Consider the following 15,289-nt stretch of genomic DNA (forward strand, 5'->3'; position numbering starts at 1 on the left):
CTTAAACACTGTTAAATAATTACATATTGTATCGATATTGGCTACTAGATTATAATGATCAGTGATTTTTTTCCTATTTTCATTTATGTAAGTTTAGTTTTTTCTTTTTACCTTTACAGTTTAATTTAGAAATGTTTAATAGTCCTTTCCACTGACAACTACTTTACCACTTAAGCTCTATTTTTAGCTATGTGCTAATCTTGTAGATTAGCTATTTTTGAACATTTGTTTTAAATGTAGAAAGATGTTTTAAATTACTTTGAAAATGTTCAGCTATAATGTCATGCCCAAATAGAGACTTCGATAGTGGTTACATCTAACTGTGGTCCTCTCACTGGATTTGACAACACCAAGAAAATATAAGAAAAAACGATCCCTGACATGCTTCACCGAATATAGACACCAAAACTTCCATATCTGCCTTGGAAATGAAACAAACTATTAACATCTTAAAGCTCAGTTCCTTAATCCTTACATCTCCTCTCTCACTCTCAGATTTATTGCCGAGCACTTAACACCTTGTCGATCCAATCTCACTCTTTTGTTTAACGTGATAATGAGATTCATGATCCCCATTCCTGCCTTGGATTGTCCTGCAAAGTGGTCCCTAGTTGCACAACATGCTCATTCATACACATGCAGCTTTTAGTTTCTTCCCAGCCCAGGAAGGGTTAATCCCTCTACACCTGTCCTATCAGACACCTGTTTGAAGGCTCTCGGCCAATCAGAGGAAGAGTGGGAGAAACTACCTGCCGGCCTTAAATAAATCTGGGCAAAGATGAGGAGGAATCACAACTCTTGACTCACCTAGACATGTCTGATCATCTCTGCTGTTAGTTAGACTGACTTATCCACTGAGAGAGGAACACACACCCGGTTAAAGAGAATACAACTTAAAGGAAAATATCTCCACCGTGACCCCGACTGAAGACATGACCAAAGATACTGAGTAAGTTATTTTGTTAAACTTTGGGCTTCTATTTGGGCTTCCAATTTATTCTTAACTCTGCGAGTGACCCAGAGGGTCTATTTGGGTCCATATTTGTACACTGGCAGAGTTACAAATGGGTAAATGAACACTGATGATTTTGCTGTGTAGTTGGGGTTTTTTTTATCTAAAAAAAAAAAAAAAAAAAGGATTTGGCTGGTGTCTGGTGCTGGGTCAGCATGCCAATGCCAAATATTTGTGTCGTGTTGTGTTGTATTTGTATTTATTAATTTATTTACAATGACAACTTGATTGAGCCCACTGAAGGGGCCGAGAGTTGAGCTAGCCCCCCTTCTTTCACTTTGCAATGAGACCCCCATGTGAAAGAGTCCCGTTTTAAGGGGTGTTTTACAGAGAAAATTGATACAGATAGTCTCAAACACACACACACACACACACACACACACACACACACACACACACACACACACACACACACACACACACACACACACACACACACACACACACACACACACACACACACACACACACACACACACACACACACACACACACGTTGGTCTGCGGCTTTAGTGGGTCTGGTTCACGTTGTGTTGACACTAAACCTAGGGGCCAGAGAGCACAAAGGAGACAAGGAAAATAAGACTCTACTCTTGAGGTGTTGGAGGGGGACCAGGGCAATGACAGCATGCAATAATGCATTGAATTACATAATGGTGAAATTCTAGACAGGAGACTCTCTGTGTCTGTAAAAACAGTTACATTCAGCTCGTGTTAAAGGGTAAACGGAGAGTAGCTAATGGAGGCACTATTGTTTGGTGTTTAGCTGTCTTGTGGTTGCAAAGTGCGGGGAATGACAGAGTGTGACTTAAACAGGTGCATAGGGCAGGTGTCGTGAGTTTGGAACGAGTGGATATTTGTCTTCGGCACCAAGCACAGTGCTGTTTTTATGTTATTATACATTGTCATCCTACAACATTAAGAGAACAGCTCTTAAATATTGACATATAATTTGTGAACATTTTGGTATTATTTTTTCAAGTGCTGTGGTTAAATCGTGTTTATGCTTATTATGCCTACTGCGAAATCCATTGATGTTCCATCCCAGGAGTAGCTGTACATATATGCGGTCTTCTGCTGCTGTCAGCACATTTAATTAGTTGTTGATCTCTAGAGTAAACTGGCTCTATTTGCTTACTGGCTACTTGAGTCAAACTCATGATGGGGGGGCTTATCCCAAGTAGCCACGGAATTTACAAACAAATCTCAGAGATTTTTCCCTTTATCTTCCTCTGCCAAATATCCTCACCTCAAAACCCAGGCTTTGGAGATAATAAGGCTTAGAGATACTATGAAAACCCAGAACGCGCTCAAGTGTGTAGATTGTTGTGATACTGCAGGTGGTGGGTTTTTATTTATTGAAGAACACTGTTATCTCTTAATCTGTTGTGAGGATTTTGTGCATGCTTGCAAAGGCATACAAGGCTGCATTAAAAGGTTTCCTCTCTTGACATTTAAGGCACAAATCATCAGTGTTAATTTATCCAGTTGTACGCTCTCAGAGTCAATTGTGTAGACGTGTGTGTGTGTGTGTGTGTGTGTGTGTGTGTGTGTGTGTGTGTGTGTGTGTGTGTGTGTGTGTGTGTGTGTGTGTGTGTGTGTGTGTGTGTGTGTGTGTGTGTGTGTGTGGCCCTGGGCTTTTTGAACTCTCATGACACTCGGCACCTATGAGAGATGTTACTCAGCGCTGTGGTTTTGCAATCGAAACCTTCCTAGCTCAGGGGCAAGTATGTGCAGTGCTCAGAGGCTCAGAGGCTGCTATTAAACTCCAGCTGCTCTCACCCTGTCAAACCCTGCATGTCAAACACACAAACACGCTGAAATGGCATGCATTTGCATTGTCCAAAGTGGGGTTGTATACCTGTGGGAAGAACAGGTGAATTGTATGTACGCTAGAATTCTAGTGAACACAATAGTGTACGTTGTGTATACGTGTTTTAACCACTTGAACCCTAGTTTCACGATTGTGGGGCGAACACAAGATATAGTGTTGAGCGAAAACACGAGGGGGCCTAGTATAGAGCCCTGGGGGACTCCAGTTAACTAGGGTTTAAGTGGTTAATTATTATTTTAGTCCTTTAAACTATCAAATCTAAATATGCAATCACCTCTATAGGACTCTGGGACTGGTCCATCAGAACGAGAACTTCAACTATAACCGTTACACAAACTACGTCATGGACTCCTGGAACTACCAGGAGAGCCCCATGACTGACCTGAGCAGGTCCAAGTCCAGATCTCACCCAGCAGAGGACATGACTCTCTCCATGCTCTATGAGCAGTGCAAGGTAGAGATATCCAACTTATCCACCGCAAAATTCCCTTCAGAATTGATTACATCTGCTAATTTATTTCTTTTTTTCTTTTAATTCTGTTTATTGGGATTTTACATTAACATAGTTTTTGTTCAATTCTCTCTTCTTTTTTCTAGAACATGAATAACCACAAAATGTCTCCCAGCAACAATGGCAGCGGTATCTACAAGCCAACAGAAAGGTGAGTGCATGAATGGGATTCACTCTTCTATATCTGATTTGGGAGTGAAACTCTTCTCTCCTTTCCCTCTATTGTCATGGAGTCAAGTGTCTAAAGAGCGACGGAGAGAGTAAGAGGGGGAAAGAGAAAGGCAGGGCTGGAGAGGTCAGAAGCAGGTGAGAGGGTAATCCTCAAATTAAACAGAGTCAATGGGATTACTGTCTACCACACCTTCACTTATCCTTGGCCTCATCCATCTATCCAGCCATTCGCCTTCCCTCTTTCCGCCATTTTTTCTTTCGCTTAAAGAATTTCGCAACAGCCCCTCTCTCATTTCATCATCTTCTGTTCTCATGATTTTTCTCATTAGATTTTTTTTTGTGCGGAGGGTGAGAAATGGTTGGGGGTGCACTGTCATCCCCTAGAACATTTTAAACAATCCAGAGAGAAACTCAAACACTGGAGAATAAAAACGGGATTATGTGACAAACAGTTCCCCGCCCCGGCTCAGACCACGTCTTTCTGCGAGTCGACTCACAGTAGTTCAGTCTGTGTGCTGAGACACTTCAAAAACAACAGAGCTGAAGTGCTTCTGTTGACTGACACATTTGTTCGGATCTGTCTGCCTGCAGTTGTGTGTACAGACTTCTGTATGGGCTTCTACTTCCGAGACACTCCAGTCAACCAGGCACTTTAAGGCGTTTATTGTTTTTTAAACACATCGATTCCTGGGTGGAGCATTAGTCAGTGGCTAGTGAATAGATATTCAGCAACAATGAGTAATAAAGTCTTCCTCGTCTCCTTTCTGATTCCCCCCCTCTCCCCAGGACTCTTAGTAACTCGTCCCCCGAGCTGGTTTCCTTGGAGACGCCCCCCAGTATCATGAAGATGCTGTCTAACAACATTCCATCCAGCCTCCCACAGGAAGCGCTAACGTCTCCCATCTGCAGTCCCGCCAAGCAGAGCGTCTCTCTGCCCATCCCAGTGGCCCCCGCATCGGATGTCTATGCCACCCTGACCACAGCCAGTGTGCTGGCAGACACCTATGACAAGCAGGACCTCAACAACATCTTTGACTCTCTACTGCTGCAGAAGTGGCCTGCGGGGGCTTTCCCCGAGGCCAACGCAGAGGTGAGCATGAGTGCCCAGTTAATTTTATCTATTTGTAACTCAGAGAGTTTACAAATGTATGGGCCCATTTGGTTACATTTGTACACTCTCTGAATTAAATTCTGGTGATGGTCTGTTAATTTGTATCTCACCTGCTGGATGTCTTCTGTGTGTTCCAGGCTCTTCCCTACAGTGACCCCTTCCCCGAGGAGCGGTCTAGCCCTGTTTACTCAGACTCCTACACCAGCTCCCCTCCCGAGGGGTACAGGAGTGAATTTCAGTTCACCCTGGGCGCTCCCCCGGCCACCCCCCCCAAGTCGTGTGAGCTGCCCATGGTCTACCTGAACAAGGGACAGTTCTACCCCATCACCCTCCACGGAATAGACAGCGCTGCTGGCCTTGCAGTCACCAAGGTCAAGGTGAGTTCGGTTTTACTTTAATAATCAAACACAATGTGTTAACTTAATTATCATTATTATTATTATTATAAGTATGTTTGGTTTCATTCATATTTACACACAAAAGTAGTGGAATAAAAATGTGGGTGTCAACCAAGGCCAGTGAGTTATTTTACGCAACAACTTTCTGTCATTGCGTGTAACCAAGCGTTCACGGTTCCAACATTTCATGATTGTTTTTTCAGCATGGCATCCATCACTCAAGGTTTATTTTAGGTCACATGGATGTACAAATTAATTTGCGTGCCACCAGGTAAAACCCTTCCCTAATTCTCTGTCCCCTCCCTTGGAGCTTGGTGACTAATTCCCTGCTAATCTGGGCTGGTACAAATAAAACGCACTGTCATGGCCTTTTTTTTCTCCTTTCTTTTTTTTTTTTACTGCGGTGGCACAATGAGTTTGAGTGCAGTAGCCCTGTAACGATGTGACACATTGTGAGCTTGTAGATGGGCTATTTTTTTTACATTTTGGAAAAGGGCTTAGGTTCTATTAACACCCAGGATTTCACAGTGGCAGTATATGAAAAGGTCAGGCAAAGGTGTGGTGAGGTTTTTAAGCCAAAGGTGACAACCGTAAACACAGTTTTTTTTTTAAAGCGATAAAAACAGCCCACACAAACGCATACACACCAGCTAATCGCTGATGACAGTGCTAGGAGAAAAGACGGCTTTCGAGCGATGAATGAATGGATAATGGCTGAAAGAGACAAGCTGGGTTTTCCTGGAGTTGGAGGCAAGCATGAAGACCCACAACCAAACACAACTAATCCCTTTTCTCTTTCTCTCGCTCTGTCACAGACGGTGGTCATGGCTGTGTTTGAAAACGACAGGACCCCAGAGGTGCAGCTTCGCTGCTGGAACCACTGGCATGCACGTCAGCCTACCATCAAGCAGAGGGTCATTGACATAGGTATGTATTTCACACTTTTAAGTAACATAATTGTACTGCACGCACGCACGCGCGCGCACACACACACACACACACACACACACACACACACACACACACACACACACACACACACACACACACACACACACACACACACACACACACACACACACACACACACACACACACACACACACACACACACACAGCCATGAGCCCCCTCCCCTTCTTTGCGAACAGAAGGCATAAAGTACATTTAATTCATTGTTCTGGACTGGTGACAAAAGGACATATCTAATTGAAGGATGTTGCTGGTGTGCCGTGGTGTGTGTCTGAGAGGTAAACATCTATTTCTTTCTTTCACAGCCGACTATAAAGAAGTGTTCAGTGGCATCAGCCATGTAGAGGAGGTGGCCTTCAATGCTCTCTCCTTCATCTGGAACCCGAATGAAGAGGCTAAGGTGAATATGAGCACACACACACACACACACACACACACACACACACACACACACACACACACACACACACACACACACACACACACACACACACACACACACACACACACACACACACACACACACACACACACACACAGGCAGGAAGATCAAACTTAGATGCAATACGCATTGTAGTTCAGCAGAGTTGAAGATCAAAACAACAAAGACGTTTATAGGAGGAGGAAGTTTAAGTCGAATTTAGGAGAAAGGGCGAGGAGGCATGGAGTAAAGATGTGGTAAATGCGGGAGGAGAGGAATCCCAGATATGTGTTTGTCCCTGGGGCTCCTGTCAGTGCAGCAGGCAAGGGCCACATCTCCCCAAGGCATTCGGGTGGGGCCGCATTAAAAAAAACCAGGTAGAGAGAGCCAAGAGAGAGAGAGAGGGAGAACCATTAACAGGATATTAGAGGGTGGGTGAAAAGTGAGGGGATTAATAGAGGGGATTAGGAGGATGCATGGAGGAAAATGGAATAATGATGTGCAATAGAGAATGATAGGAAGCATGTACAGGCCATCTTTGAATGTAATGAACAACACGCCAGAGACCGTTGTCAGTAGAGACATGCAGTCACAGTTCTTAACAAAGCTGCCACCGTCACTCAGCTGTCTATTTGTCTCTCTTGAGGCTCAGTCCAAGAAGATGTCATCACACCATAGTGTTTTATCTGGCATATGTTACCTGGGTAACCGTTTATTATCTCAAAATAGGACACTCCTTTAGGGTGACATGAGTGTCAAATCAATGGTCAAATAATCTCGGTACAAAATGTGCTAGGTGGCATTGCTAGTTTAATTGAGGAATTGCTTTGGAAAAAGTTGCAAGTAATGATAGTACCTGTACTAATCTTTCTCCTCTCCTTTTCTCTTGACAGGTGTACATTGGCGTCAACTCTCTGAGCACTGACTTCTCCTCACAGAAGGGTGTGAAGGGACTGCCACTCAACCTACAGATAGACACATATGACTTCAGCACAGGAACCAACCAGCTCATACACAGGGCTGCCTGCCAGATCAAGATCTTCTGTGATAAGGTATAGGTCACACATCATTCCCATAACAGTTCAAATAATATACGTTGTAATAATTATGACTATTAATTTGAATCTATTTCTTCATGAATAAATTATTCATCCGTCCAATTCATGCCAGTCACTTTTCGATCACATGAGTAAAGTCCTGTTACAATAACAACACAAAATCCTAGAGGAGTAGTTGTACACTTGTACACACTTTTAACAAGAGCCGAGTTGCCACATGCCCAAACCCAGGAATGTATTATTACACCTACGTCAGTATGGTTAAATAAAAAACAAACAGCTGTTGATGCCTGTCAGTCTCCTAATTCTAACCATGTGTTTTGGGATGTTACCCCAAAGGGTGCAGAGAGGAAGATGAGAGATGAGGAGAGGAAGAGATCAAAGAGGAGGGGCGCCAAGACCTCTAATGAAACCAGTGGTGAGTGTTTGCAAACCCGCAGCTTCTCTTTATCCACTTATGCCATGTTTTTTACTTTGTACGACAGTGTTGCATCGCAAGCATTTGGATAAGTCAGCTACTGTGTTCACACTCTGACATACACAGAATATGCAATGTTTAAATAGGTCCCGTTTTAACCTTGTGCCCTCCCCTCTATGTCTCTTTTAGCCAACAAGGGTTTAGTGTCCAGCTCCATGAGCAATGACTGCACCTTCCTCCAGACCATGGATGACCATGTCACCCAGCCCGTGCTTTTCATCCCAGAGATGCACCTCTCCAACCTGCAACGTTGTGGCTTGGTATGTCCCCATTGTCTACTCTCCCAACTTTTTTCACCACACTCTTTTCCGCCACGTTTTAATCTTTTCCTTCTATTGTCCTCGCTTCTCCCTCTCCTTCCCTTGCACTTTCTCTTTCTGCCCCTCTGGTGTTGTGATCACTACAACAGCAGTGATGAGTGAATCGTGTTCCCAATCCCAGTTGCCCTGCAGCCTATGGGACAGACACGAGGGAGAGGGAGAGGGAGAGGGAGAGGGAGAGGGAGAGGGGGAGGGACAGGGAGAGGGAGAGGGAGGGAGAGAGGGAGAGGGAGGGAGGGAGGGAAAGAAGTGTGGGAAAGTATGTAGTGGGAAAAAGGGGGTGGGGGGGTGGAGGGCCTCAGTCAGCGAGAGTGAGCGGAGACACTAATTGGCTGAGCAGTTGTTGTATTTCTTCTGAGTCGAAACCAGGCGCAAGTACAGACGCCTACTGACTGACGTGGAGATTAATCTATGGGGGCTTAAAAAAACACATACACACACCTGGACACGAGCTCGCACACACACACACACACACACACACACAGAAAAACACCTGACTCGTGCGCCACTTGATTTCGTTCTCCAACTCAATAAACACACACACACACACACACGCACGCACGCACGCACGCACGCACGCACGCACGCACGCACGCACGCACGCACGCACGCACGCACGCACGCACGCACGCACGCACGCACGCACGCACGCACGCACGCACGCACGCACGCACGCACGCACGCACGCACGCACGCACGCACGCACGCACGCACGCACGCACGCACGCACGCACGCACGCACGCACGCACGCACGCACGCACACACACACACACACACACACACACACACACGCACACACACACAGACGGCGCCCCCCTCCTCTAGTGTTTCTATGGGTTTCAGTGTTGTTGACACAAGACAGTGAAGGTGGTGAGGGTGCTGTTCAGACATGCCAGTTTTCCCACACTCTGTAGTGTGTGTGTGTGTGTGTGTGTGTGTGTGTGTGTGTGTGTGTGTGTGTGTGTGTGTGTGTGTGTGTGTGTGTGTGTGTGTGTGTGTGTGTGAGGGGGGGGAATCCATTCATAACCTGTTATACAAAAATATTATATATATAATGGTGATTACAAAACAGACACAATAGACACAAAGAAAATAGACACAAAGACAAGGCTGCTGAACTACTTTGATAATGTTTTGCAGTACAGTCTGTCAGGAACGGCTGATGGATGCCGAAAAACAAACGTCTCTGATCGGCAAGAGCGATAAAAGCCAGGACGATCATTGTTCTATCTGTAGCTCTTCATCTTAGCCCACATTTAGATGCACCAGGAAGTGGTCATGGGAAACGTAGACTTAATGCATTGATAACATTCCTTGTCATATGTGTAATAGGCACAGACAATGGCAGGAGAGGGAGGTGGACATTAAGCAATGTGTTTATCAGTCGAGCCGTTTCTAATCATGTAACTGATCTGTCTTTGGCCTTCTTTCTCTGTTTCTGCAGGCCGCTCCCCCGACAACTCTGGATGAGGTTGAACGGTAAGCATCTAATAATACCCAGAGAACAGTAGTGCCTCACACAGAATATGTAGCATGCATTATGCACGCCTTAATGTATTGCAGCTAGGGCTGGGTGATATGGACAAAATCAAATATCATGATATTTTTTACCAAATTAAAAATATATATATAATTAAAAGGTATAAAGTAAGGCTTAAGTACCATATCACAACATTACAATATCCAAAATGCCAGACAATATCTAGTCTCATATCACATTGTGATTGTTTGGATCTAATGTGTGTATGTGTGTGTGGTTATGTGTTCCCAGGTGTTCTATGAAGCGGTCGCATCCCGACAGAGACCATAGTAGCCCTCCTCCCAGCAAGCAGGCCCGCAAGGACGACTCACATAGAGGTACGTAGATCCTCCTGGTAGATCAGCTATTTTTGCTACTTTTGTGTGACACTGTTAGTATAACGAAGTAAGGCATTAATTTACGAATAAACATAAAAAGTTGAAATATGTATACTTATGTAAAAGGTTTCTGCTCAACAGCAACAACATGCTACTCTGTATCTTCAGTGGCAAATATTGTAAAAGAGTTAAATTCTACAGAGTTGAAGTACATTTAAATGTTCTCCATCAGTGTCTAACCTTGACTTTTCCCTTTTGACTAATAGTTCTGCTGTACGTGAGAGCAGAGACTGAAGAAGTGTTTGATGCACTCATGCTCAACAGTCCCACGGTGACAGGCCTGAGAGAAGCTGTAAGTACCACGCACGCACGCACGCACGCACACACACACACACACACACACACACACACACACACACACACACACACACACACACACACACAAACACACACACACACACACAGAGAGTGTAATAATTGACTTGGATTGTAATGTGTACATGATCTTTCAACTTTAGGTCCTGTCATCCTTCATGTATATCGTCTTTCTTGTGGCAGGTGATAAGTACTAACTCTCCTCTCATGTCACCCTCTCTGTCTCCTCAGATTTCAGAAAAGTATGGCATGCAAAAGGACACCATTGGGAAAATTTTCAAGAAGTGCAAAAGAGGGTGAGTGTCATTTTTGAGCAACTTGTAGATTTGGTGACGAGGGAACAGTCAGTCAGTATGTAAGTAAGTCAGTACATGGTTTCATCTCTGCCTCCACTACAAAGAAAAAAGATAAATCTAGTTCTGTACTGTAAGTGACACGGTTGTGGTGAAGCTCTTTGATATCGAAGTTAAATGAACTACACATATTGTCTTCCAGCATATGGCATACACCCACGTGATATCAGTCTTGTTCAGGGGTGAGCTGGTGAACTTCTTCACACCAACTCACCCCTGAAGAAGAAGAAGACAGTGCTGGCTTTGCTGTCAATGAGTTGAATCTCTGCCTCTTCCAAGGAAGCTAATGTTGTCGGACCGGGTGGGTAGGTTAGCGAGCCATAGTCTATCTCCTGGAATGCGATAATTGTCGCTCCTCCAAAAGAGTGATGAATGAGGGAGGGCAGAAAGATCTCAAAAGTATACTGCAGATGACTCATGGACAATTGTTTAACTTATTTATGTTATTATAATCTGATCTCATCGGAGCACCAGGAAGTTCTGTGGTCTGGTCGCTTCTTGGTGGTGAAAGAGATCCCCAGCCAGATAGTTTTTTTTTTTTATGACTTTGGGTGACTGCTCGTAAATGAGAACACGATGGTGTCACAGGGTGTATGCTGTCCATGAAGATATGATTCTCCTCACCCCCCCTCCACAAACCTTTTTTTTGTGAAGATTACTGTGACAGTGTTAAAAAGGTGGACATACCATATAGGCAATAAAATACTCAATTTCATACACTAAAAGCAACCAAAGCATCCATTCTCCCTTAGTCTATCTATAGCTGTTGAATTGATCAGAGTTGAAAGTCTGGTAATTTCCTGTAAAATAATTGAGATCAGAGGAGATTTAATCACACAATGTCAGGAGTCGACTTCTTTACTTTAGAGATTATGGAGACGAGACCTCCTGTCAGAGACAGAAACACCCTCAGGAAGTTGCCCTAATGCTGCTAGCAAGTGCCTCTGGGGGAGCGGCTAAGCTAACAGGTTGGGTTACATTCTCGCACTCCGCTCCCGCCCATTGCTTTGCTCTTGTCTTCAATCAGCACTGTCCCTGCGGGCAGGTAGCATGAGCTGGCAGTTAGTTCAGTCACACTAGACCCAAAGACAGATTAGCATGTGCTGGAGGTGAAAAAACAATGATACTGTAGAGTGAGCTGATTTACTACCTGTGGTGGTGACTACATAAAATGTCTCCTCTTTTGTATTTTTTAAGACAAGCGTCCTTTGGCCCAAATTATATGTTGCTCTTAGACCGAGCAATGACAACAAATGAACTGCCTGAACCTTTGTTATCACGCGCTGTGAAAATGAAATGTAGGCCAGTAGACATGCACAATATTTAGCAGGGTTAATACACCTTGACTGTGCTGTGTGCATCATTGTGCTTTTCCTTCGTAACCTCTAATTTTGATTCGTTTTTTGCTTGTTTTGTCTTTTCATTTAGGATTTTTGTCAACATGGATGACAACATTATTGAACATTACAGTAACCAATCCGCCTTCCTCATCGACATCTCCGAAGCCACACCTGGTCAATTCCAGATCACCCTCACAGAGCTATGAAGACAGACACCTGTTCAACAAATTATAACTGACAATTTCAACCCTCTGAGAAAGCACTGCCCTGCCACAGAAGCTGTAGACCAGCCTATCTAAGTTAGGAAAATGAACTGAACAAAAAGTACTCCCAGTTTCATGTCAAATCACCCAACCTTTTGTAATCACTGCCTTTGTAAATACCACCTGCCCAGTGTTCTCCCACTGGTTCTGTTTTTATTTTAATTTTATTAGTATTATTGATTTAAGTATTTTATATAACGTGAGAGCAATTATATTATGCTGTAAATATTTGTTGTAAATAGAATTAATTAATTAATATGAACTTGTTTTGTGTTTGAATTTTTTAATCCATGTACCATGAATTGTGACATATTTCAATATAAGTTTTTAGACAAATTCTGTACATGATCTGTGCACAGTTGTCAGCATTGTCAGAGGATACCATTCTTGCTGCTTGCAACAGGATATCAAAAGCCAATGGTGCCTTTTCCTCATGCAAACCATAGCTATCAATATCTCCTTTGTGGCCATTGAGTTAAAATGTTTGTTTCTTTTTTGATACTGCCAAAAGTAGGATTTTGTTGCTGCCTGCCTTTTAGTTTCATAAATAAACCGGTCCAACAATGGGTCGTGTTCTGATCCGAAGTCACACATTTCCCTTCTCATCACCACAGCCTTAACCACATAAGCCCTATATATTTCATTGTACGACGAATACTAAAAATAGCATATCTACGTTGTGGGTTTGTAAATTAGATCTGCTACAGGTATTTTCTCAATTTTGGAAAATGTATGGCGTCCCACAGTAGGGACACCAGGGTTGATGTGGCTTTGTATTTTGTCGTACGATGGTGTCGCTTGCCGAAAAACCATTATACAACAAAGTATAAAGTATAAGGCTTTGGGCATCATTAAGTGTAGAGATGTGTACATTTCCTGACTGTATAGCATACCCACAGAGTCTTCCCACTGTGTCTGAACCACTTCAGTACAATAACTGTGCAGTAACCCTAAAACTAAGGTCTTTCAGTTTCTTTCTTTTTACGTTTCTCATCATTTCAATGCTTACATGTACCTCTGTAATATTTCATTATTATGCCATGGTTGTTGTACTCGTATCTTGCCTTTTCTAAGAAAATAAAGAAAATATGAATAGCAGGTCTCAGGGTTGATATTCTCATTTAAACCTTTACGTTTGCTGTAGATTCACTTGGCTTGTGCAGGGCCTGGCAGAGCCCATTAGATGGGCAGGTGCTCAAAGATCAAAAGGGGCACGTGGAACAATATTATAAACACCATACACTAACATAATTTACAGCATAAACCTGATGAATTATACAAATGTCGGCGGTGGATGGTCAAGAGTCCGGAGTCAGAAGTTCAGACATGAGTCAACATGTATACATAGTCCATTTTACGACGTAGCTTTGAATCTGAATTTTAAATTCTTGAAAATTATAGGCCTGTTGGACAGAGAGAGAGTGAGAAAGAGAGAGAGAGAGAGAGAGAGAGAGAGAGAGAGAGAGTGTGTGTGTGTGTGTGTGTGTGTGTGTGTGTGTGTGTGTGTGTGTGTGTGTGTGTGTGTGTGTGTGTGTGCTCGTGCGTGTGCGTGTGTGTGTTTGCGTGTGTGCACGACCGTGCGTGCATATGTGTGTGTGTGTGTGTGTGTGTGTGTGTGTGTGTGTGTGTGTGTGTGTGTGTGTGTGTGTGTGTGTGTGTGTGTGTGTGTGTGTGTGTGTGTGCATGTGTAGACGCGAAAACACAATGCAGCGTACTAGCAGCCCCTTGTGCTCCAAAACAGTCAATGCACATCAGTGTTAAAGCCTTGTTTATATGTTGTGGCGGGATGGTGTGGGGAGAGATGATCATCAGTGTGATTAACCACTTAACATAATACGTATATATGTTACAGGTAGATTGGCATTCCAGGTAGAATGGAAAATAAGCGCTTGTTTTCACCGCCCGTCCGCCCCCCAGGCAATTCTGTAGAACCAACGCCAGAGGGCAATGCAAGCCACACATGAGTCCCACACCACACACGCACGCATGCACACGCACACAAACGAGCACGCACACACGCATACGCGCACATGCACGCGCGCGCGCGCACACACCCGCGAATTATGAGGGGCCGTTTAGGCCAAAAATAATGAAACACTTTCACACACGCTAACGAGACAGTCTTATACTTACTACTGAAATGCTTTTACATTCAATTTTGAGACACTTTCACACACACACTGATGAGACACTCTTACATATACTACTGAAATGCTATACGTTCAATATTGAAACACTTGCACACTCACTACTGAAACACTCTCACATACATACATACTTTGTAAATCGATGCACGTTCATATATGAAACTTTATACATACTCATCTGAACACTTACGCATACATATGAGAAACACATACACATACATATATACTTCTGTGCCATATACACATGCATACGAAATGCTTGCACGCATACAAGTTAAACATTTATACATTTATATCTGAAACACTCACACATACACATATGAAAAGGCTGCATGTATATCGCTGAACACTTGTACATTTACAACTGAATTTCTTGTATATTATTACAAACTAAAATGAAAACTTTAGATGCATGTGCAAGCCTTTCACATGTATTCATACGAGTCATTTCAGTAGTATGTATAAATAAATTCAATAATATATATACACATAATTTCAGTATAATGTATAAAAGAGTTTCACATGTATTCATACAAGTGATCTAAGTAGTATGTATAAATGATTTCAATAGTGTATATATACACAATTTTTAAAGCATGTACAGATCATTTCACATGTATTCATACAAGTAATATCAGTGATGTATATAAGTAATTTTGATAGTATATA

General features: G+C 43.2%; 1 protein-coding gene across 1 annotated transcript; it reads left to right on the forward strand.

Annotated features, from left to right (window-relative positions):
• Positions 1-791: 791 nt before the first annotated feature.
• Positions 792-13,571, forward strand: grhl3 (grainyhead-like transcription factor 3). The gene is made up of 15 exons (XM_080414819.1): positions 792-949; positions 3,129-3,300; positions 3,444-3,508; positions 4,315-4,618; positions 4,777-5,016; positions 5,853-5,964; positions 6,313-6,407; positions 7,322-7,480; positions 7,826-7,904; positions 8,094-8,224; positions 9,730-9,764; positions 10,057-10,142; positions 10,409-10,494; positions 10,749-10,813; positions 12,299-13,571. Exons 1-15 carry the CDS (start codon positions 933-935, stop codon positions 12,414-12,416), a joined length of 1,764 nt encoding a protein of 587 aa, XP_080270945.1. The 5' UTR covers positions 792-932; the 3' UTR covers positions 12,417-13,571.
• Positions 13,572-15,289: the final 1,718 nt, after the last annotated feature.

Source organism: Gymnoscopelus braueri, assembly GCF_963280865.1.
Source record: "Gymnoscopelus braueri genome assembly, chromosome: 19".
Taxonomy (NCBI): Eukaryota; Metazoa; Chordata; class Actinopteri; order Myctophiformes; family Myctophidae; genus Gymnoscopelus; species Gymnoscopelus braueri.